Consider the following 20,297-nt stretch of genomic DNA (forward strand, 5'->3'; position numbering starts at 1 on the left):
GCCTGTGGCGGCGCGAGGCCTCGGGCGCCCCCCCCCAACGCCGCCCCCCCCCAGGGGCAGGTCGCCCCCCCACCGCGGTCCGTCCTCTGCGGCCCCAGCCGTCCCTCCAGCCAGACCTATTAAAGTTTGGGCTGCACTTGAGTCGTCCGGCCTTCTTCCTACCCTCGCCGTGGGGTTTTTTCTGGCCGATTTCCGCTCCGCTCGGGGCACGCGCCGGGGGGCACCAAACTGGAGGGAAGGGGTTAAAACAGCCCGGGGCGGAGGGGACATGTGTGGTAGCTCCCCCTTTTCGGGAGGTACGCCCCCGGGGGTCTTCGGGAAGGGGCAGATTGAGGTAGGAGCGGCAGAGCGGGTGGCAGGTTTCAAGTCCCTGCCCCGGGGCTGCAGACTCACCCGGGGGACAAAAGCAAGCCATAATTTCCCGGAAGGGAAATAATTCCCGCGTCCTGGCTGAGGAGCTTCCCCCTCTTTCTAAGGGCAGGGCCGTTTCGGCTGCGGGCTCCCCGGGGCCGTAAGCGGCCGGCGCGGGGCAGCTGCGGAAACACCTGCACCAAGGGGCCTTCGTTTGCTTTGCTTCCCTCCTCCAGCCGCCTCTGTTTGCGACCGCTCCCTGGTGCCGGCCCGCGTCGGCAGGGGAATGGTTTTGTTGTGTGGTTTATTGGGGGTCCCCCCGCATCCTTGCTGCACGCGAGACCTGTTTCCTAAGCTCGCCCTGCGGACGGGGTAGGGGTGGATCCGGCACCGGCCATCAGGAAGGACCGGTGGCCCGTCCAGGGCGCCAGCTGCGCGGCAAAGCTTTTGCTCGAGGTATGTGGCACGGAGCACCTTTCCCCCCCCCACACCCCCCTTCCCTTCCTCTTCTTCCTGTAGCGGAGAGAGAGAGAGCCTGTGGGCTCCTCCCGGAGGAGGGAGGATTTCCCCCCCCATCCCAGATTGGCTGGTCCTGGGCTTTGCCTGCCAAACCTGCTTGGCATCTTGCCCTCGTGTGTGTACGTGTGTGTGTATTTTTTTTTCCTTGTTTTTTTTTCCCCCTCCCTCCTTCCCTCCCCGTAAGAAACCTCTGACTTTTCTCGTTGGCCGCAAGGCGACGCCGCGGCCCTGAAGCCTTGCCCGGCAGCGGGGCTGGGAGCGCCCGGCCACGGGGGAAGGAAGCGACCGATGCGCGTGCGATTTGGGTTTTCCTCGGCGGTTTCTGCGGGCGAGCGCGCCGCCCGACACCGCGGGCGCTCTTGCTAACTAAGCTCGAGCGGCGCTGTGGGTTTCTAGAAGCCCTGTCGGTTTTCTCGGGCAGGTTTCTTGGAGATCGAAGTGCTTTTATTCTTAGTTCCCCCTTCCCTTCTTCCTCCCGTCTGGCTGCTCCTGTTTTGTAAAGTCCAGTTTAGGCCTTAATAGGAGGGGGCAGGTTGGGTGTGTGGTTTTTTTTTTTTAATTGATATTTAGAGAATGACTTTTTGGCAGAAGTGGCGTAGCAGCAGGATACGCGTTTTCCTCCCGGGCGCTACGGGCGCCTATAGGAGCTGGGCAGGCTCCGCGGAGAGGCGAGGGCGGCGCAGGGGGCCCCTGTCGCGCGTGCTCCCCGCGACCTGCTGGGGGGGCGACGAGAGGCGCTGGCTGGCGCTGCCCTCGTGTCCCGCTCTCCTGCAGCGGCGCGGTCCGCCGTGCCGCGGGAGCGGCAGCAACGCAGCGTCTGTCCCTATGCACGGAAGCCCGCATGTTTACTCTTAAACTCCTACGGTGATTTAAGGGACCGCGGGAGGAAGCTGGAGATATATATATATATATATATATATATATATATATATATATATATATTTTTTTTTTTTTTTTTTAAGCTAAGTTGGCCTAGAAAGAGGTATAGGAAAGAGTATTCAGCCCAGCTCCTAGCAACTTTTTACTTGCGCTGCCTAGGCTCGCGGAAAGTAAATTTCCGTTTTTGTTTAATTACTGAGCTTGCTTCAAGAGCAGGGGAAAGGAACCCGCTTGCTACGGCAGTCCCCTGTGTTTTGCATGCAGGGACACGTTGCAGGGAATTACCCGTCTGGGCAAAATCACCCCTGGCCAGGAGGTGCCTCCCCGCTGCCTGCCTCGCCTGCAGCCGGGCAGCTGCTCCGCGCTCGCCTGAGCGTCGCCTCTACCGGCAGTTCCCGTGGCTCCGTTTTACATGTGTTTAAAATGCTTTACCGCTCCAGGAGACATTGCAAATAAGCAGCGAGACGCGAAAACGCTCCCATTTGATGCAGCGAAGTCGTGAACGTTTCGTCCGGGTCTAGTTCTTCGGAGCTGGGAAATGTTTTCTGCAGGGAAAGGCTGGACTCGTTCCTTCGGCTTGGAAGGAGCGCTCCGCAGGGCTGCGCGAGCTGCATGCGGCACCGTGCCTGCGTAAGGGTTGTGCGTCCGTGTACGCGGAGCTGAACGGTTTTGTGCAAGTTTTGCTATTACTCGATCAGAACAGAGTGTTCATGTCGCACTGACGATCACAAAGCACATGCACGTCGTGGCAGATGTTTAATCTTCTGAAAATGGCATTTATAGACTTGGGGGGGGGGGAACAAGTCGCTTTTAGCGAGCCAGCTGTCATTATAGGTTATGGCAGCCCTTCCCAGACCACTGGCTCAAACAGGAAGCGAGAGAGACGTCTGCCCTGTCTTCAGCTTGACAAACCAAACTCGTCACAGTATTTTGAAATGCACAAACCGTAACTGAAAATAACCCCGTTCCTGCGCTCCAGTCTACATTTGCAATTACGCTTCGTAACAGGAAGAAAACTATGGTAATTACATTTCACAGAAGAAACCTACTTCTTGTGTGCTTTCTTAGATGTTCTGTAGGGAGATTACTATGTTGAAATAAAAAACCCAAACAAATAACCCCGTACCTGTTTTCCTTGGAGAGCCTAATTTCCCCCTTGTCGCTCATTTGAGTAGGTCCTACACCGATGAAGACGTTTCCTGGGGAGTAACGATTGAATTACCTGCACGAAGAGTTGCTCCTTCTGGGAACTGGCCCCACAAGAAGTTTCCTATAGGAGGGACGTTGCGCACGGGTACCGAAGGGCAGGTAGAGCCAATACCTCGGCTGCTGATCCCACCGCGCGCTCCCCGCGCCCCGCCGAGGTCAGCACCTTCTGCAGAGCGGCTGGGTTTCGCTGCGCCGGCTACCTCGGAGAGCTGTGGCGTTGCCTCGTGCCTACGCGCCAGTGTGCGATGCAGCGGTCAGCCAGGAGGGACCCGCTGTGCTATTTGCCCCCAGTGCTTCTGCTTTAAATTCACTGATTGGGGACAAATTACTCCTCTGCGCTCCTACAGTGAAAACTTTGAATGGGGTAACACGATTGAGAGCGGAAACCAGTGCGTTTCTATTGTTTTGACGGGGGAATGGATAGATACCATAATCTGCCTCCTCCAGAACTAATTTTTAGGCTTTTTGCTATTTTCTTTTCAATACTTGCGTGCTTCCTGTCCCTTTTCCCTTGGAGGTTCAGTTACTTTGACCAACCTGTTGGCTTTCAGAGTTGATCAGTGAGAGGAGAAATGCTCTTCCCGGGAAGCTGGGAGGTGCGCGTGCAACCTGCACAGCGCAATGCCAAAAGCAGCTAAATTGTCAGCAGCCGGGGGCCCTCGGGTTCGCTGTCAAACCCCAGAGCGTGCGAGCCCACAAGGACCTTGTTCCCTGCCAACCGGAGCACGCTCAGGTAGGATGCAAAGCCCAGGAGCAAGAGCTTCCTGTCCTGACCTAGAACACCGTGCTTCCTAAATGCTCCGCTAGTGACTGGGTTATTGATTATTCTTGATAGAAAGGTGAATCATCTGCTTGGCTGAGCGTCTAGTTTGGGGCATGAAACATGAAAGGGAGCGCGCGAAGTCCAAGTAACAGAAAGGAACATCCGAAACGTCGAAACGTGGTTTGCCGCTGAGCTGAAAGGGTAGCAGTGCCTGCCATCGTTTCCTGTGTCTTCAAGCGAGGAGAAAGGAAAGCAAGGACTAGAGGGAGCTCCCATTTCCCCTGCGGGCACAGAGCCGTTCTCGGTACAGTACAACAGCCACTTCTTGGGCAGGAGAGTCCGAAAGTGGAGCGGGATGAGAAGCCAGCGCTCTTGGGCAGCTTGTAGCCTTCTCAGTCATAGACAGAAGGGTGCGGGGAGAAGGCTCCCCATCAGGCTAGCATTGACGTGAGGGTAAAATCCAAATCTGATCTGTTACTAGCAGCGCTGCTGAGGCTGGCGTACAGCCGCGATGTGTGGGCTGCGCTGCTGAGTTTGCACGTTGCTGAGTTGGGCAAACGGGGTGAGTAATCGCCAGCCCATAAAAAATAAGGGGAAAGGTGGTGCGCTGCGTGATTTTGAGAGAGTTAGGGATGGGGGAAGTGTAACTAATTCTCATCAGCCTCATTTCATGGAAAAGGGCTTTAACATGCGATAACCCCATTTCAGGAGGAATACATGGGAAAGCGCAAATGACAATATTCGTGAGACTGTTATCAGAGCGTTGCATGTTGTTTAAGTGCTGGCACCTCAAAAAGTTACAGAAAATCAGAGGATGTATTGCTTTAAAATACAGCACGGGTGGCCACTTCTTGACTGAGTGCTGGAAAAAGGCGTGATGGCACCTCATATGCTATTAAAAATTTACAGAGGTTTATGGTCTTTAGATTTCTTCACCAGCAGATAAATCTTAACTGTCATGAAAAAAAGACAGAGCACCTGAGGCTTAAACCAAGCAAATTAAATAAAGGTGCATCATCTTAGAAAAGAGGGGTCGGCCGGTGGAATCACTAACACAAGAAATCCCCGCGCTAAGCCTGCCGGGTGGCACGATTCAGCCCAAGGCAAGCTGTTCGGCTCAGTAGGGTTCGGTTCGTTGGTCTGCTTTGCGCAGGAGGCTGGAGTAGAAGAGGGTCCTCTTTGGCTTTAAAATCCATACATTCCCACCATCTGGTCTGTATCGTCTATGCACTGCAGTAATTTGTTCTTTTGGTCTGTCCACACTATAAATTCGGCTTTGGAAGAGCCTTGAGCTTTCCAGGAAAGATGTCCTGGGTCCTGACTTGGACCCTCTGGATAGCCCGGCCAGCCGCTCCGACGCGTAACGTCGAAGTGCCCGGCTTTTCTTTTCTGCCCTGTTAATTGCTGTGGGTAGATGGGAGAGGAAAGCAAAGCAGCCCAAAGCAGCGTGAGCAGACAGGCTAATTGTCAGCAGGCCTTATCGTGGTGAAACAGGAGCAACCCTGCTGTCTTAAGCCGCAATTCGCAGCGTCTGCACAGCCCGCGTGATAAAAAAAAAAATCCCCTCTTTGCCTGCCTCCGACAGGCAATCTGTGCGTACGTGTGAGCCTATCTTCTTTCCCCCAAGTCTATGGGGAAGGCTTCCAGTTAGAGGAAGCCGACAGCCAGAGGATGTGATTACTTTGCCAGGTTTATGTTTGTTTTCTTTTTCTATTCTGCCTCTGTATTGTTCTTTGCTTTCATGATGGGAAGGCAGTGCGTTAAGACAAACACTAGCATAATTGCAAGTTAAGAGTGAGGTTTTAGTACCTTACAGACATCTATGCCTTGTCTGATGCGTGGGCAGTATTTAGCCAGGAGCTGATAAACAATAGGGAAATGACTTAATGGACCCTTACCGTTGCTCTTTTTTTTTTTCTTGTTTTATTTGAAGCCTATTTATTTAATAGTCCTTACCTGATGGTTGAATGATCAACAAGGGAAAGTTTGTGCCTGTATAGCAGTGTTGCTGGATAATGCTGTCCTTCTCTAACAATGCATGCAAGATCAGGCCCATACAGAGCCATAATGAGTATCAATTACATTGAAAATGATTTAAGCCACACGCTCTAACCTCAGGGTGGGAAAGGCAGGTATGGTAGGTATTAAGTTAAATGAAAAGCTACTACAAAAAAACTCACTGGGGTAGTTTTTATGCCTTAATATTTTGATGCTACTGGTTTTTTACAGAGTTATAGTTACCTTGTGGTGGAAAATTTACTTCATTCCTATCATCTTAGGACCCCAGATAAGCCAGTGAGCATACCGTTAGAAAAGGGTGACTTGACTGTAAAAGCAGCAGAAAAATGTACGGGTTGCCTGTATACCTTCAGAGTTATGCCCCAGCAATGACGCTCACCGCACTGACCAAGAAGGTCGGTGCGAGTTTTCTCGGGACAGACCACCTCCTCCTGTACTTGCTTCCGAGACTTGGGTCTGCGTTTCCTCTTATATGAATCTGTGTAAAATGGGACTGGCACTGCTTGACGCCCTGTCATGGTAGCAGGCAACTAGCAAAGAGGTAGGATCCGTGAATCAATGGATCTTAAAAATTTGAAAGTTTACCTAAACATGCCCAGCACATCAGCCTGTTTTTTGTGCCCAGTGTGCAGGCAACAGAGATACCAAAGTCTGTGAGCGTTTGCTCTAATTTTAAATTTTAAACCTGTGAAATTCTAATGCCCTAGTGCGTGAAGGCAAACGCTGAGGTGTCTCTCCAGCTCTTAGCCTCTGCTGGGGAAGTTTGCTTCCTTTGTGCAAATGGCAAGCGCAGAACCACCCACTTTCCAGAACTCATTGGTCTATGCATCTTTGCTAGGCAAATACAGGCTTGCAGCCACCTCTGATATTCCTTTGGCTGTAGCCACGACACTTTTTTTCCCCCTCCTCCTTAGTTTAGCACATCTGGGAACCTGGGTGGTGATAGTTGCCCGAGCTATTACTGCTGTGCGGGAGTACGAACCGTCAGGGATGTGGGCGGCGATGCCGTCCTGCGGCGCTCGCGTGAGCCGGTTCCCCCTGCTCGAGCGCGTCGGCGCAAACGCAGGGCAGATCGCTTCTCGGAAGTCGTCTAGCCACAGGCAAGCGCGGCCTGAGCAGGCCTCCCCCGCTATAGCAGGTGCTGGAGTTTCTACAGCGCTTTCTTCAGCTATCGGATGGCGTGAAGAATGCAGTTCGGCAAGCTGCTCCCATGGGGGCGAGGGCGCCGAGTGATCAGTCTCGAACCGGCCGTGTGAGACGTGCTATTTCAGGGCCGCCTCAGCCCGTGCCCCTCTGCCCTACCGCTGCCCTGCTGTCTGAGGTGAGACCAACCCGGCTCTGAAGAAAAAAAAGAAAAAAAGTTAGGCTTCTCGTTTTGTCTAATCAATTGCTTAGATGTGAATTAGGCTGTGTTTCAACATCAGTTATTTTAGGTAGAACAGATCAAGTTTCTCCATACAGAACGGATGTTGCTTCCCAAAATTGCTTGTCATCCTCTGTGTTCACATTTTCCATGGGTGAGGAGAAGTCATTTGACTTCTTCGTGATAAACAAGACTCTGTGAGCAAACAGCATTTCTGGCTTGTTATTTATTGACCGGTAATGTTCTTCCTAATGCAAAGATTGCTGATGTTTCATGCTTCTCAGGAGTTAGCTGCCCTGCAAGCTGTCCCTTCTTACTGTTTGCTTTAGAGCCTGGTGATTAACCAAGTTTCTTGGGTTTTCTTTTCCGCTAGTTAATGTATAGCTACAGTTTGCTTCCTGCTTCGCATCCATATGCCAACCACAGTTTGCCATTTGTTCTGCCAAATTTATAGCTACATGCTCAACCAACAATCTTTCTAGGTAGCCAGTAGGAATTATGCGCAAAATGTTATTTCCTAGGTCTGGATGTGATTATCTCATGACCGGGCACATCTAAAAAAACTCCCTTCTGAAGAGCGCTGGTAAGCAGGAAAGGAGAGCAGGGGCTTCCCGAAAGCGGACATGCCGCTGAGCTCGCATACCTAGCGGGTTGCATATATTACCTGTAGTACCCATGACCGGAACTATTCAACTGATACTATTATTTGAAAAAGTATACGCTTAGGAAAATTGTTTCCTTTGATTTGCTAGGTGTTAATGCCATCACTCAGGTGTAAAGTACGATTTCTAATCCGCCCCCACCCCGCTCCTCCAAAAAATCAGTTTTAAAAATGTAACCATTTAACAAGACTTTACACAAAACACAGTGAGAATTGCTAGGTCTCAGTGATGGTCTCTGTTGGGACATTGCTTGTTGTATCTGAGGTGGTTACCCTGACACTAATTAAAAGGAAGTAAGCTGAGGTACAGGAGTTGTCCTGATCTTTCCAGCTGGAATCAAAGCGTTCCATTGCAGGAGCAAAGCTTGGTTCCTGCCGAGTGTCAGCCTGGATGCGCTTCCAGGAAAAACAGTCTCATCGCCTCTGAGCTCGAGAAAACTGTGGAGGATCTCGCCGTGACTCAGTCAGGATGGAAGAGGCCTTGACCCTCGTCTGATGGTTTTTGGTTCCCCCGCAAAATCAGATCAGCTACTCAGCCAAATGACTTCCTCCCAAAATCCAGTCCCCAACTCTTTAATTTCCTTCATCAGGTCCACAAATGGGTTTTTCCTCCCACCCTATCGGCATGGACTCCACACCCAGGCACGCAGTGCCCAGGAGAGATGTTTGCTTTCACACTGACTCACTTCTCCATCTGTCCACCTCAGACCACAGCAGGCCTAGACCTAGAGTCATGAAAACCATTCACAGCAAAACCTGAAACCATGCAAAATTTGCCAGAAATGGTTTCTGGTGTGTAGGCCAGCCTGGGTCTGAGGTCAGGTTCGCTGACAGGGTCACAACCCATCCGAGCAGTCTGGCACCGCTTGTAAAGCTCATGCTTTGCCCTCCCCTGAGCTTGTGGAGAAAGAAAAATCGGAGCAGCCTGCAGGCAAGAGCTCTTGTGTGCAGATAACCACAGACATGCACGCTGCGCTCCTGCAGCCCATTGCGTAATGCCCAGCACCTGTCCAAATTATCCGGTCTGCGCTGGCCCATTCCAGGAGACGCGCAGAAAGTACATCTCTGACCAGGTTTGCCTTTGGGGATTTGTGGCACACTTTTACAGACTCGCTTCTCCTCAGGCTCTGCGGTTTGTGTTGCTGTTTGTGGAAACATGGCTCCATCTTAACGTGGTATGTGTGGAGGGCAAAATCAAGGCTGCTGTGCTATAAGGGTTGCCGGAGGGCAGTCAGGGCTCATCTCGGTTACGTGCAGAAGCAGTGCACCGGTGACTGTAGAGGAACACTTGGCCCATCATCTTTTCCATCCACCTCTTCTTTGCGGTGCTCTGTTGTAATCTCTTTTGCTTCTTGGGTTTCTGGCAGTGGCGGGGGAAGGGGGGGATCGTCATGCTTTGCCAGCAGAGTCTAGTGCAGACGAGAGCAGATGGGTGCTGGCCGCGCAGAATTGTTCCCGTGGTGCTCTGCTAAAAGTCTCTGTGCTAGGTGGAACAGGCATCTTGTGACTTTCCAACGGTTTCACAATGCAAAGCAAGAAGATGCTGTTCTTTCCATGCCCATTCGGCATTTTCAGAAGTTTCCATGAGTGTCTTTTCTTGCTGGAAAGAGAGAAAATTTTGCAGTAAGGATAGAAAATAGGGAAATGAGATGGCAGCAGAGACCAAAAAAGGGAAATGACTCGTCACAAAGTTTTTTGCAATATTTATCCAAGAGGAATTTTCTGTCAAGTAATTTACTACAATTAAATCCTCCTTCGGTGTTCAGACCGTGCTGGTTCCCTGAGCTAGCAGGGAAACAGTTACCTTTTTATGAGCATATACAAAAGATTTAAGTGCACACGTCCTGCAGGCCTTCCTTCCTCCTGGAGCGGTATCGCTGCAGTAGTGTTAAGGCTTTAGGGTCAACGCTTCATGAGACCTGATGCAGCTCAGCTCCTGTTGGGATGCGGTAAGGCTTCATCCTCCAGGTCTCAAACAGTTGCCTTTAAGGGTGTTACATATGTCACAAAATGGAACATTTGTGGAAAAAATGGTGTACCCCATGTATACTTTCAGTGGTTGCGTGTCTTCCTAATAGCAGTTCAGACTATTTCATGTATTAAAAGTTCCCCATTGAAACAAATGCGGTTCTTTCTATCAAGTCACAGCTGAAAGACAGCAGCATAACATGCACTGGAGTATCTCGTGTTTGGTTCTCCCCACTGGTATCTACAATGGGCAGAAAACAATGAGATGTGTCTGTGCTGGTTTAATTCCTGCTGCTACTCCCCTGACTTCAGTATTAAAATACATGCATTTCAACAGGAAAAAAAGAACTGGAAAAACTGTTTTTTCCACTTGGCATTAGAAGTCAAGAGAGGAGAGTTCAATAAGCTTCCATTTTAGGAAACGACAGACAGCTGGACTGTATTTATGCTGTAGTAAGGGCAGCCTCTCTGCTCCGTGAAAGCTGTGATCTGACTTCTGTTCACAGCTTCTGGGATTTGTAATCCAGCGCTTTATGGCAGCGTCCCAAATTGATTTTTTTCTTCAGCTTCCGAAGCTGTTTTGAAAAGGGCGTTTGAGTATGTGAACAGGTAGCAATTAGTCTTGGAAGCTGGAAGTAACAAGCAGGCGGGCTCTGTGTTTGCAGAGGGAGGCAATGACAGACCAAAAAGCTTTGCCATCAGACTTTGGCCCTTCCTAATACATTGGCTGCTCACGTTTGGGTTGTGTCCCAGAAAGTCTATGTATGTCCTGTCCCAGCTAATCACCTATTACAACTCTGGGTCAGTGTTGTGCCTCGTTCTGCGACCCTCCCAGCATGACTGAGGCTGACTCTGGAAAAATTGTTAACGTTACCGCAATCAGCTTCATTGCCTGAAAAGGGGCTAAATAGAGCTCACCTTGCCAACTAGTTGGCTGATCTGCGTTGCAGAACAAAAATGGCTGGAAGACTGGAAACGAAGAGACCCCCCCATGTTGTTCTGGACCTGCTCTTTAAGTCCACAGACACTTTATTTCGGAGAAAGTAGCTGCTTCTTGTCCGATTGTTGCTCTGTTTTGGAAATGCCGCAAGTGTCGCAAAGCGGTTGCATTGCATCTCACGCTCTTTTGGAGCACCCTGCTCACAAATGCAAAAAGCACATCTCTGTTGTAATTTTTTTTAATCAAACCGGTCTGCAACCAGTTTCCCTCCTGCACATGGAGTACTCCCCCAGACCTGGACACAACTGTTTTTCTGGTCCGTGTCGTCTGTTTAAAAAGAGGGAGGTTTTTTTAGACTATCACCTGATGGATGTGAACTTTTCCCCGCTTTTGGGGCTTTAAGTGGGGAGATTCAAGGGCATTTGGGGATATATTTATATCTGACCGAAATACTCAGTTTTCAGGCACTTCTCAGTAGTATTTCATAGTGGCAATATAAGAATGTTTTGGTTTTCATCTGTTTTTCATAGAAACCACTATTTACTACTAAGTCTACTTTTCTTTGGGACATTCTAGCTGCAGAGCAGTTGTTTATAAGAGCGCTGCCAGGTTGAGGTTTCTTGGGTTTTTCACTTGATAGCATTCTTAACGCTGCTGTAGAGGTTCATCTGTCTCTCCCAGCCTTACTCCTTTCCATCTAGAGGATGCTGTTCCGGATGCTGTTCCCCACGTGTTTCTTACCGAACAAATCTGAACCAAAGCCGACAGGATTTCACTTGTTACATTACCTGTGCGTCGCATTATATTACCCGTGCGGGTGTGTGCGATTCCAGTGCTGCTTCAGCCAGCCCCAAGGCCTGACGTCGGCGTACTCCCAGCTTCTCCCTTAGGTCTGCGCTGGTGATCAGTTCAGCGAGCTGCTCCAGCTGCAAGCTCTGTTTTTTCGCCAGGGATGATGGACCACCACCTCTCCTGTGAGCAGCAGTCAGGGGAGCACCGTCTGAAAAGGACGTGAGGGTTATGGGGCACTCCGGTTTGAACACGCGCCTGCAGCATGCTCTCCCTGTGAAGGAAGCAAACCGCACCCTGGGCTACGTTTGGGAGAGCACGGACCTCAGATCAAGGGGAGTTAGTACTCCCCTTCGACTTAGTGCGGCTGAGGCCACGCGTGGAGCAAGGCCATATCTGGTTTGGGGCCTCCACGTTCAAGAGGAGGGTTGTTGGACGGCAGGCTGTGGGGACAGCCGGGTGCCTAGAGCGCGCAGCCTGTGAGGGCTGAGGCTTGGTCTGTTTGGCTGAGAGGAGGCAAAGAGACAACCGCATGGCAGCCTACAGCTCCTGCAAGGGGTTTACGGAGATGGTGGAGCCAAACTCTTCTCCACAGTGGCAGCCAATACAACAAGGAATAACGGCCGCAGTTTGTACCTTGGCAGGTTCAAGTTGGTCAACAGGAAAAGCCTGGTCACTAGGAGAGCAGCGCAGCGCTCGAACGGGGCGGTGCAAGCCTTGTCCTCGGAGGCTTTGAAAGCTCAGCTAGACACAGCCACGCTACGCTAAGCTAGCCAGAGCAGGCAGCTGGTACGGTGAACATGTGTGGTTTAAAAATGTTCAGACTGAATGCATGTAAAGTCAAAAGATGGGGCTCGCATTGCTGTTCAGCCCTATGTGTAGTCAGCAGAGTAGGTGTCAAGTAGGAAACACAGACTGTCCTATACCCAGAGGATTAACTGTTGTGGGATTGAAGAAGGCAAACAGGACTAATATGAGAAAGAGCAGCAGGAATCACTCTCTTGAAAGCATGGACGTTGCAGGTCACGGCAGGCAGGCTGGGATTTCCAGCGCAGGCCAGAGATATTACTGGGCACTGTGCTGGTGCCTCAGCTCAGGACGTGGCACATGCGTGGGAGGTTGCACGGGGAAGCACTGATAGCGCTTCTCTACAATAGAAAACAGCAGTCTAACCAGACGGTCCTCATGTAGCCCGGGATGGAACAAAGCGTGGGCAAAAGCTTCGTTCAGCGAGACAGCACAGTAGAAAATCTCACCTCCATCTAACAAATTACAGCTTGCCATGGTCCTCTTCCGTACAGACCCTGACAGTTCTTGAAAGATAAAATAATGTGTCCTCCTGCCTGTACAGATTCAAGTGAGCCGCTTCTGCTGGACCTCTCTGCCAGCCAAGCGCTCTCTCCAGAATTAAGCCTTTTAATATGGGAAGTGAAAATGGTGAAAGTCCCCCCGTTCTGCTCTGTTTGTTCCTTATCTCTGAGAGGACAAGCACTACCTCCTGCCCAGGCCGAGGAATTTCTCAGCTAGACAGAATGATTTACACGGTGAATAACCACATAATGATAGGCATGAGACAAGCGCTAAATTTACTACAGTCCTGCATTGGCTGTTCTTGCATAAAACGAAGCCATTTAGTAACTGCCACTTCACGTCCTGCTTCTGGATTACTGCAAAACATCACTATTGTTCCTTAGTTCTTACGAAATCAACCATATAGCTTTGGCAGCAGTGCTCAGAAACGCTGCCATCTCCCGCTTCTTTGGAAATATCAGTTGTTTACCAGAAACAAGTCCCTGGGGGTCACACAATGTCTCTGCTGGAGATAGGTGTTCCAGGTTAAAAAAACATCTGTTTTGAATAGCCACAGTTTTAATTTGCTTGTACAGTAGGGGATTTAACAAACTGCAGGAAAACTGTATTTCTAATGGATCTGGGCTTCTCTGTCAGCGTGACTGATTTGTGCTGCTTAACTTGGTGGGGGGAAAAAAATCACAAATCTTGAATATGTATTTTACTGAGGCTGAAAGTCTGATAGATAGTAATACACCATTATGCAGATTGCATGCTCTGGAAGATCTCACGGTTCTCGTTTTGGTCAAAGAATAGCTCTAGGGCACTTTTCAGTATAATGTTGTTATCCAGTCTCATGTTCCGCGATTAATGGTTGGCATAGAAAGTAGGTTTTTACAGGCTCAAAATGGGATCCAGGGTATGTGTTCTCCCAGTTCTCCTCCTGGATATTAGAATACTCTATTAAAACAGTCTAAGTTAAACTTCCAATTGTTGTGGATCTCTGCTCACAAAGATAATTAGATAGGTCCATGTGATGCTGTGATGGGCAGTCGCAGAACTACCACGGGCATGCTTCTCTTGGTGTTTCTAAATGTGCAACAGAAGTGTTAGGTACAGAATAACTGGTCAAGTGGGTTGTGACAACCAAGTGTCTATTGCATTGCTGTGTGACTAAGGACAAATACCAGTTCTGTCACAGTACTAAAATAATCACTGATGTTAAGCTACATCATTAAACATTAGCTGGGTACCAGAAATGAAGAGAAAGATACCAGCTTCAAAAGTCATGAACATTTTGCCTTCCCAAAGTACTAGTTGCAATGTCGTTTTGTGTTTGAATGGCACGACTAATTGTTATTTTAAAGGGAACAGCAATGGCAAGAGGGTCTGTGAGTCTTAGAACACATAACAGGCAAAGCAGAATCTATCCAAAGCTATGGACAGCTACGCAGGACATTGCCAGAATGGACGTGTCACCCACCAGCAGGGATGCAGCGCTCAGCAGCAAACGGAGGATGTCATCCCATGTCGTCCCTTGCCTCTCAGTGCTAGCCATGTCACTTCTTCACTTCTCATACAGGAGCTGTGGCTGCTTTTCTCTTTTCTTTTCTTTTCTTTTCTTTTCTTTTCTTTTCTTTTCTTTTCTTTTCTTTTCTTTTCTTTTCTAAGTTTGAAAGCTATCCGGAAGCTGGTCCCAGAAAAAGGTTCTGGAGCAGGTTTAGTGCAACAGACAGCTGCAGCAGGTGACTGAAGAGAACCCCCTGAAAGAGGGAATGAAACGAGAAAGGCCTCAGATGACATGCCAGCTGAACAGGAAAGGAGAGAGAGAAATTTAGATAATAGTGCAAAAACCATTTTTACTTAGATTGTCAGTGACTCTTGTATACCTTTCCCATCGAGTTTCTGGAGGCAGAATACCTATTGAGACACATCAATGCTATTTTGATTCGTTATAGCTTGAAAAGGCACAATGCCATAACCTGCACCCTGTCCTTGCAGGTCCCGTTGCAGCGTGTACCCTGGAGATCAACTCCACATCTTAATGGAAGCATTAATACTTTTTTGGAGAGTTTTATGATCAGGTCTCCTTCTTCCTACACACTTTGCAAATTCTTAACCCAAACACAACAGGCAGGGAAAGGCTTCTGGGAAACTGGATCCTGCCTTTTCACAAAAGCAGTATAGATGTGCCCCGAAGCCCTCCTACACGATACCAAACGCTGCGTGCATTCAACAGACCTGCTGGTTAATGATTTTGCCCATAAGTAATGTTTTAACCATAGAGTAGCTTTTGTTTGCTTCAAAAGCCACAAAGCCAAAGAGGAAGTGTAGGAGAACGTGGGCAGGACAGTGGCAAGAAGCCTCATGACCTCATCCTTTTCCGCCACACGGGGATTGGCAGCTGGTCGCTGGGACAGGGTTTAAATTCCCAGAGGTCGGAGATGTCAAGCAGTCCGGGGGACGAGGGGAGAAAGCCTGAGCTGCTCAGAAGCAACTGGCTGGAGCTGCTGCTGGGAACGCTAACAGAGCGCTTGTTGCAACCGACTCTTCAGCATCAGAGCAGGTAATTTTGCATTTTCTTACCTGACGTATGCTATTATGTCCACAGTTTTAGTCGAGGAAGCCTTGGGCAGGAGAGAGCTGCTGAAACTGCTTTGCTGAACTAGAATGTGTAATGTTTCTCTGTGGAAAAAGGTCCGCTTCTAGAGCGGCGAGGTTGCTTTAGGGATGCAAGGTACTCTACGGAATCACAATTTTAAATCTGTCTGCTGATAGATGTCAGGAGGAGGTTACTGAAAACCCTGCCACTGATTCAAGTGCTAGAAACTTGAAGCTGGTACTTGCATTTAAAAAGCTTCTTCCCTCATGTAACCGCTGCCTTGCAGTATCCCAGTTTCTCTTGGCAGGCTTGCAGTTTGTGCTGCACACGACTGAATGGATGGGACCAGCTCCTCTTTATTTAACTCGTGAAATTGCAACGCTTCCAATAGCGTTATGGCGTGTTCAGTCAGCCTTATATATGCATTTTAAATGTGTCTGTGCCTTTCTCTCCTGCTGTGTTTTAATGCAGTTTTAAACTCGTCTTGTTCAACACTGAATCGGCTTAATTTCTCAGGGATGTTGTTTATCCTGGAGATGGGTCAATCAGCACCAAAATTTACTGTAGCTCAGCACTGTCCTATATTTTAGTAGGAGTCATTCATTTAATAATTGCTAAAACTGCAATGTGAGCAGATATTTCACTTCATCTCTTGCTGGAAACACAGGCTACTGTTTTTTTTCTGGAGGGGGAAAAAAGTCTACCAATAAAAGCAGTCTCTGTTCCTACAAATTGAAGTTACTTAAAGCAGTTAATAATTCTGAAAACTAGTTTTAAAATAAATGGAGAGAGTATCTGAGCTGGGTTTGTTTTGGTCTCTCATGTTTGACAAAGTGCTTGGCTAAATCTAAGCTGGTCCTTTATCAGCACTTTTTCACAAAGCTTTGTCTTTCACCAGCTCAGATCAGTAAACAACAGGAGTAGCCTGCTCATCTTCTCAGTGGGGCGACTCTCAACGCTGGTCAGCGCTTTTCAGTGCCTGTTTTTAAAAATTCTGTAGCTCTTGAGTTGCCAAGTCCTTAAGGAGAATCTTGTATTCCTGTCCTCCAGTCAGAAGTAGGGTGGTGATGGGGGGGGTGGGGGGGGGAGAGGAAAAAGATTGGCACAGGCAGCTTGAATTCTTAATAGAAAGTTCATCTCGGCACAGCGAAGTACACCAGGAGAAAGAAAATGGCCTGTTGTATTTTGTTGACTCACAGTTCCAAAATATTTTCTAGGTAGAACCTCACAATGAAGGTGGCAGTGCTTTGTTTGTGCCTTATCAGCATGACCGTTGCATGGCCAGTAAGTGAATCATAGATGTATGTCAGCATTCACTTATGTATTTCCTTTGCGCATTAGCAGGATATTAATACTGACAAACTCTTTCCTCTTTCCTCCCTTCAAGGTGAGTAAATCCAAGCAGCATGCCGTTTCTGCCAGCTCTGAAGAAAAATATGTAAGCTCCTTTTGTCTTTCTTGCCTATGTTCTAATTATGTTCTGTAATAATGCCCTTTTGATTTATGCTAATAGACACTGTGTGATACACATTTTGTGATCGTAGCTGCTTGCAGAACAGTTCCTAACCTAGATATTATGAGCCAGTTTCTCAACTAGTGGAAAAAACTGGTGGATTTTCCCTGGCTTAAGTAGACTTATGCTACATTAGGCAGCCTGGTATCTGCTCTTGTACCTTAACAAGGTCCATCTCTGGACAAGCCCTGGAGATATTTTCTCTTTTTTAATAAAAAAATGTGTAAATGTGATCTCTGCTTATTAAAAAAAGACTACAGTGTAGCATAGCTCTTAGGAACCACATTCATTACGGTGGATCAGATGCTGATGATGGATGTCGGAAGAGCGCTTTAGTCCAATTTCCATCAATTTTTGGAGTTATGCGAGTGCAGACATTAGAATCTTCTCTATCAAACTGCCACCTGTTCTTTCGAGTTATCACAGAAATGAGCTAATACTGGGCAAAGATCAAGAATGCTGTCACATAAAAGATATTAGTCTTGCATATAGCTCTTTGATTTAAACTCCATGGTAGGCTACTACTAAAGTAAAATTAATTATCTGTTTACTTTGAGAATCAGCTGCTGCATTTAGCTTATAGTCTTGATGATGTGGAGATAAAACATTGCTGGGAAGAGAACCTGAGAATTAGTAGAAGCCATGATGCTTAGAGCTAACTCCAAATTTCATCAAATGAAAATAAGCTGGAAAAAAGGATCTGAAATTCTGCAGGCTTTGCCACCACCAGTCTGAGAGGCAAATCTTCAGCATCGCACTGTTTGGGTATAATGATAATCTGGGATCTTGGCTAGTTCTGAATTTTCTTCCTATTGCAATGAATCGTTGAAGATGCATCTCATACAAAAAGAGCCTGTAATGCAGATGCCACACCTGCACAAAAACAGATCCTGTGACGCATGCAGCTTTACCTGCTCTTGTGTGCTCCTTTGTGGATTAAGACCTCAGTTTTTCTCTTGAAGGACTCCAGGGGCCATCATTCGCACAGACATCACCACCGCCACGTGAATTCTCACTCTCAGGAGAGTCTGCTGCATCCACGAGATGACCTGGCATCACCTCAGCAGGTACCTGTAACTAGTGGGAAGAGAAAGTAGAGCATCCTTCAATGCGGACTCACAAATTATGATTGAGTCCTTAAAATACTGTCAACGTTTTCTATTAGCTCTATTTTATGTGCCTCTGTGTGCTAGTAATGCATTTTCTATTGCTTTCAGACTCTCCGTTCTTCAGAAGAAAAAGCTGTTGTCCCCGTAGGACTGGTAAGCGTTTTCAGCCACAGCTAAATGAGTGCTGCTCGGCAGCCAGTGTGTATTCGTTCTCCTTACTGAAACGCAGATCTTGTGCTAACATCTCCCCCTAAATAAAACAAAGCTTCAGATAGCATGAAGCAAATTTAGAGCAGGTTGTCCACTTAGATCTGCAACGGCGTGTGAGCACTGTACATCTTGTATATGCTCGCTTGCGTGATGCATGCTAAATGTTTTTCAGCGCTTTACGGACGTGACAAGCAAGAGCCATGAAGACCCAGATGACGATGTAGATGATAACGATTCCGACGACACAGATGAATCTGATGAGGTTGTCACGAATTTCCCCACCGATACGCCCGTAACCGCACCCTTCCCTCCCTACCCTTTCACCCGGGGAGACAACGCGGGCAGAGGCGACAGCGTGGCATACAGAATTAAGGCAAAAGCCTTGGTGGTGAAGCCCAGCAAGCTCCACAAAGCTGCAAGAAAGGTAAAGAGCTCTGAGCAGTGGTGCCCAGGGGGTAGCTAAGTACAAAATGGACAAGTGCTCTTGTGGGGATCAGCTGTGAAAGGGGTTGGGGTGGGGGGAAAGTTGGCAAAACTGAAGGAGTGCATTTCCGCTCTCTGCAGATCCCCCAATCGGTGAGGGCTATATACACGCACCGAGGCAGAAGCGTAGCCTGCTACTGCAAGCTACGTGATACCGCGCTTTGTGCTGTCATGATGTACTTGCACGTGAAATCTGAGGCCAATATCAAACTGGAGTTTGTGATATTGCGAAAGGTTCATGCAACTCTGTAAAAGTCCCCAGGGCTTCAGAGCAGAGGCATAAGCCAGAGGCTTTGAGTATCCCTGGGAGCTACGTGGGAGAGCTTGCTCAGGTGCGGTACCGCGATACCTGGCGATGGAGCGGTCGCTCAGACGTGACAACAGCTCTTTGCTCTTTTCCCGTTTGCGCCCCGCAGCTGATAGTACACGATGCCACCGAGGAGGACGAGAGCGCCCTGGCCGCGGACAGCCGCCAAGCGGGGCTCTCCCGGGAGGACCTGGGGGCACACCGCTCCGCCGGGAAGTACGCCGACAGCGGGGAATGGCGGGACAAGAGCCGCGGGCAGGACAGCGACGAGGTGGTCCGCAAAGTGCCCGACCGCAGCCTGGAGAACGACAGCCGGCAGAAACTCGACAGCCTTGAGGCCGAGGTGGGGGACAGCAGCGAGCGGGGGGCCAGAGGCGACAGCCCCCTGAGCAAGGAGAGCAGGGAGAGCCAGGCCCACGTCTTGGCTGGGCTCGACGATAACAGCAATCAAACCTTGGAGAGCGCTGAAGATCTTAAAGATCGTCGCGGCCTTGAAGATAACGAAGTCACCCTTTAAAGGGAAACAAAGCTAGTTTTTCTTTCTGTTTGTAATTTTTACTTAAGGGGGGGGGGGGAGTAGTTTCACTTCCGTAATTGTTTGTAAATGTAGCACACGTGGTGTTTTTTGTTTTGTTTTGTTCTGTTTTGCTTTCCTCCAAGTTTGGGGCAGGAGCGGGGAGGCCGCGCGGTGACGCGGGCGGTTCTCCTGCACGCCGTGCTAGCTCCGCTCTCCGCGCCGCCGCGAGCGTTTGAAGCCCTCCTTACTGCAACGGCGGCTGCCGCCCCCCCCGTTTGAAGGCGACGAGGTCCGCCGGCGAGCAAGACCACCGCCGTTTCACGCACAGAGCGAACGTTACCTCCTGGCGAGGCCGTGCCCTGTCACGCAGCCGCTGTCTGTTTGTGCTGTAATTAGACGGAAATAAAACTACAAAATCCTCTACCCCCTGGGCTGCGTTGCTGTATGTAGCTGGTGGGAGGGGAGGCAGGGGCGAAGGACGGGCACCATTTGCAAGTTGCGAGACAGTTACTCCCCCAAGACCGAAGAGGCGGCCGGCACCCCTCTTTAGGGGCCTTGCTGCTGCTGCTGTCACCACCCGGTAGCAGCCAGGTGTCCTGGGTGAAGACGGGCTGGGGCGGCGGCGCCCTGAGGCTCCCTGCGCCACAGCGCCGGGGCGGGGCGGGGGGGAGCCGCGCGCGCGCGCGGCCCTAACGGTCGCGCCAACGGTCGCGCCAACGGTCGCGCGGCTGCCCGCGGCCATGTCGGGCCGGGCGGCGCGGCTGCGGCCCCGCTCGGAAGCGGGACAACTACATCTCCCTCCGTG

The 20,297-nt window shown here is 49.5% G+C and overlaps 1 protein-coding gene and 1 long non-coding RNA gene across 8 annotated transcripts; one reads left to right on the forward strand and one right to left on the reverse strand.

Annotated features, from left to right (window-relative positions):
• Positions 1-326: 326 nt before the first annotated feature.
• Positions 327-19,915, forward strand: SPP1 (secreted phosphoprotein 1). Of its 7 annotated transcripts, none has more exons than XM_068941471.1 (8): positions 327-807; positions 15,061-15,317; positions 16,571-16,637; positions 16,741-16,791; positions 17,829-17,933; positions 18,084-18,128; positions 18,358-18,609; positions 19,085-19,915. In XM_068941471.1, the coding sequence occupies exons 3-8, from the start codon at positions 16,584-16,586 to the stop codon at positions 19,490-19,492; spliced, it is 915 nt and encodes a 304-aa protein (XP_068797572.1). In that variant the 5' UTR covers positions 327-807; positions 15,061-15,317; positions 16,571-16,583; the 3' UTR covers positions 19,493-19,915. The 7 variants fall into 7 exon arrangements, with proteins under 7 accessions (XP_068797572.1, XP_068797568.1, XP_068797567.1 ...); XM_068941467.1 differs by having other exon boundaries at positions 442-807; positions 14,753-15,317; XM_068941466.1 differs by lacking the exon at positions 327-807 and adding an exon at positions 6,810-7,061 and having other exon boundaries at positions 14,753-15,317.
• On the reverse strand, positions 4,480-17,903 carry LOC138067129 (uncharacterized). The gene is made up of 4 exons (XR_011140802.1): positions 17,778-17,903; positions 12,098-14,514; positions 7,200-11,672; positions 4,480-7,078 (listed from the first exon to the last, which is right to left on the reverse strand). It is a non-coding gene; the product is annotated as an uncharacterized lncRNA (long non-coding RNA).
• Positions 19,916-20,297: the final 382 nt, after the last annotated feature.

This window comes from Struthio camelus, chromosome 4 (assembly GCF_040807025.1).
Source record: "Struthio camelus isolate bStrCam1 chromosome 4, bStrCam1.hap1, whole genome shotgun sequence".
NCBI lineage: Eukaryota > Metazoa > Chordata > Aves > Struthioniformes > Struthionidae > Struthio > Struthio camelus.

Excerpts from the sequence above, each read along its gene's own strand:
- SPP1 (XM_068941471.1), top strand. The coding sequence starts at position 16,584 with ATGAAGGTGGCAGTGCTTTGTTTGTGCCTTATCAGCATGACCGTTGCA. Across the intron at positions 16,638-16,740 it reads GCATGACCGTTGCATGGCCA|GTGAGTAAATCCAAGCAGCA; the intron begins GTAAGTGAATCA and ends CCTCCCTTCAAG. Across the intron at positions 16,792-17,828 it reads CCAGCTCTGAAGAAAAATAT|GACTCCAGGGGCCATCATTC; the intron begins GTAAGCTCCTTT and ends TTTCTCTTGAAG.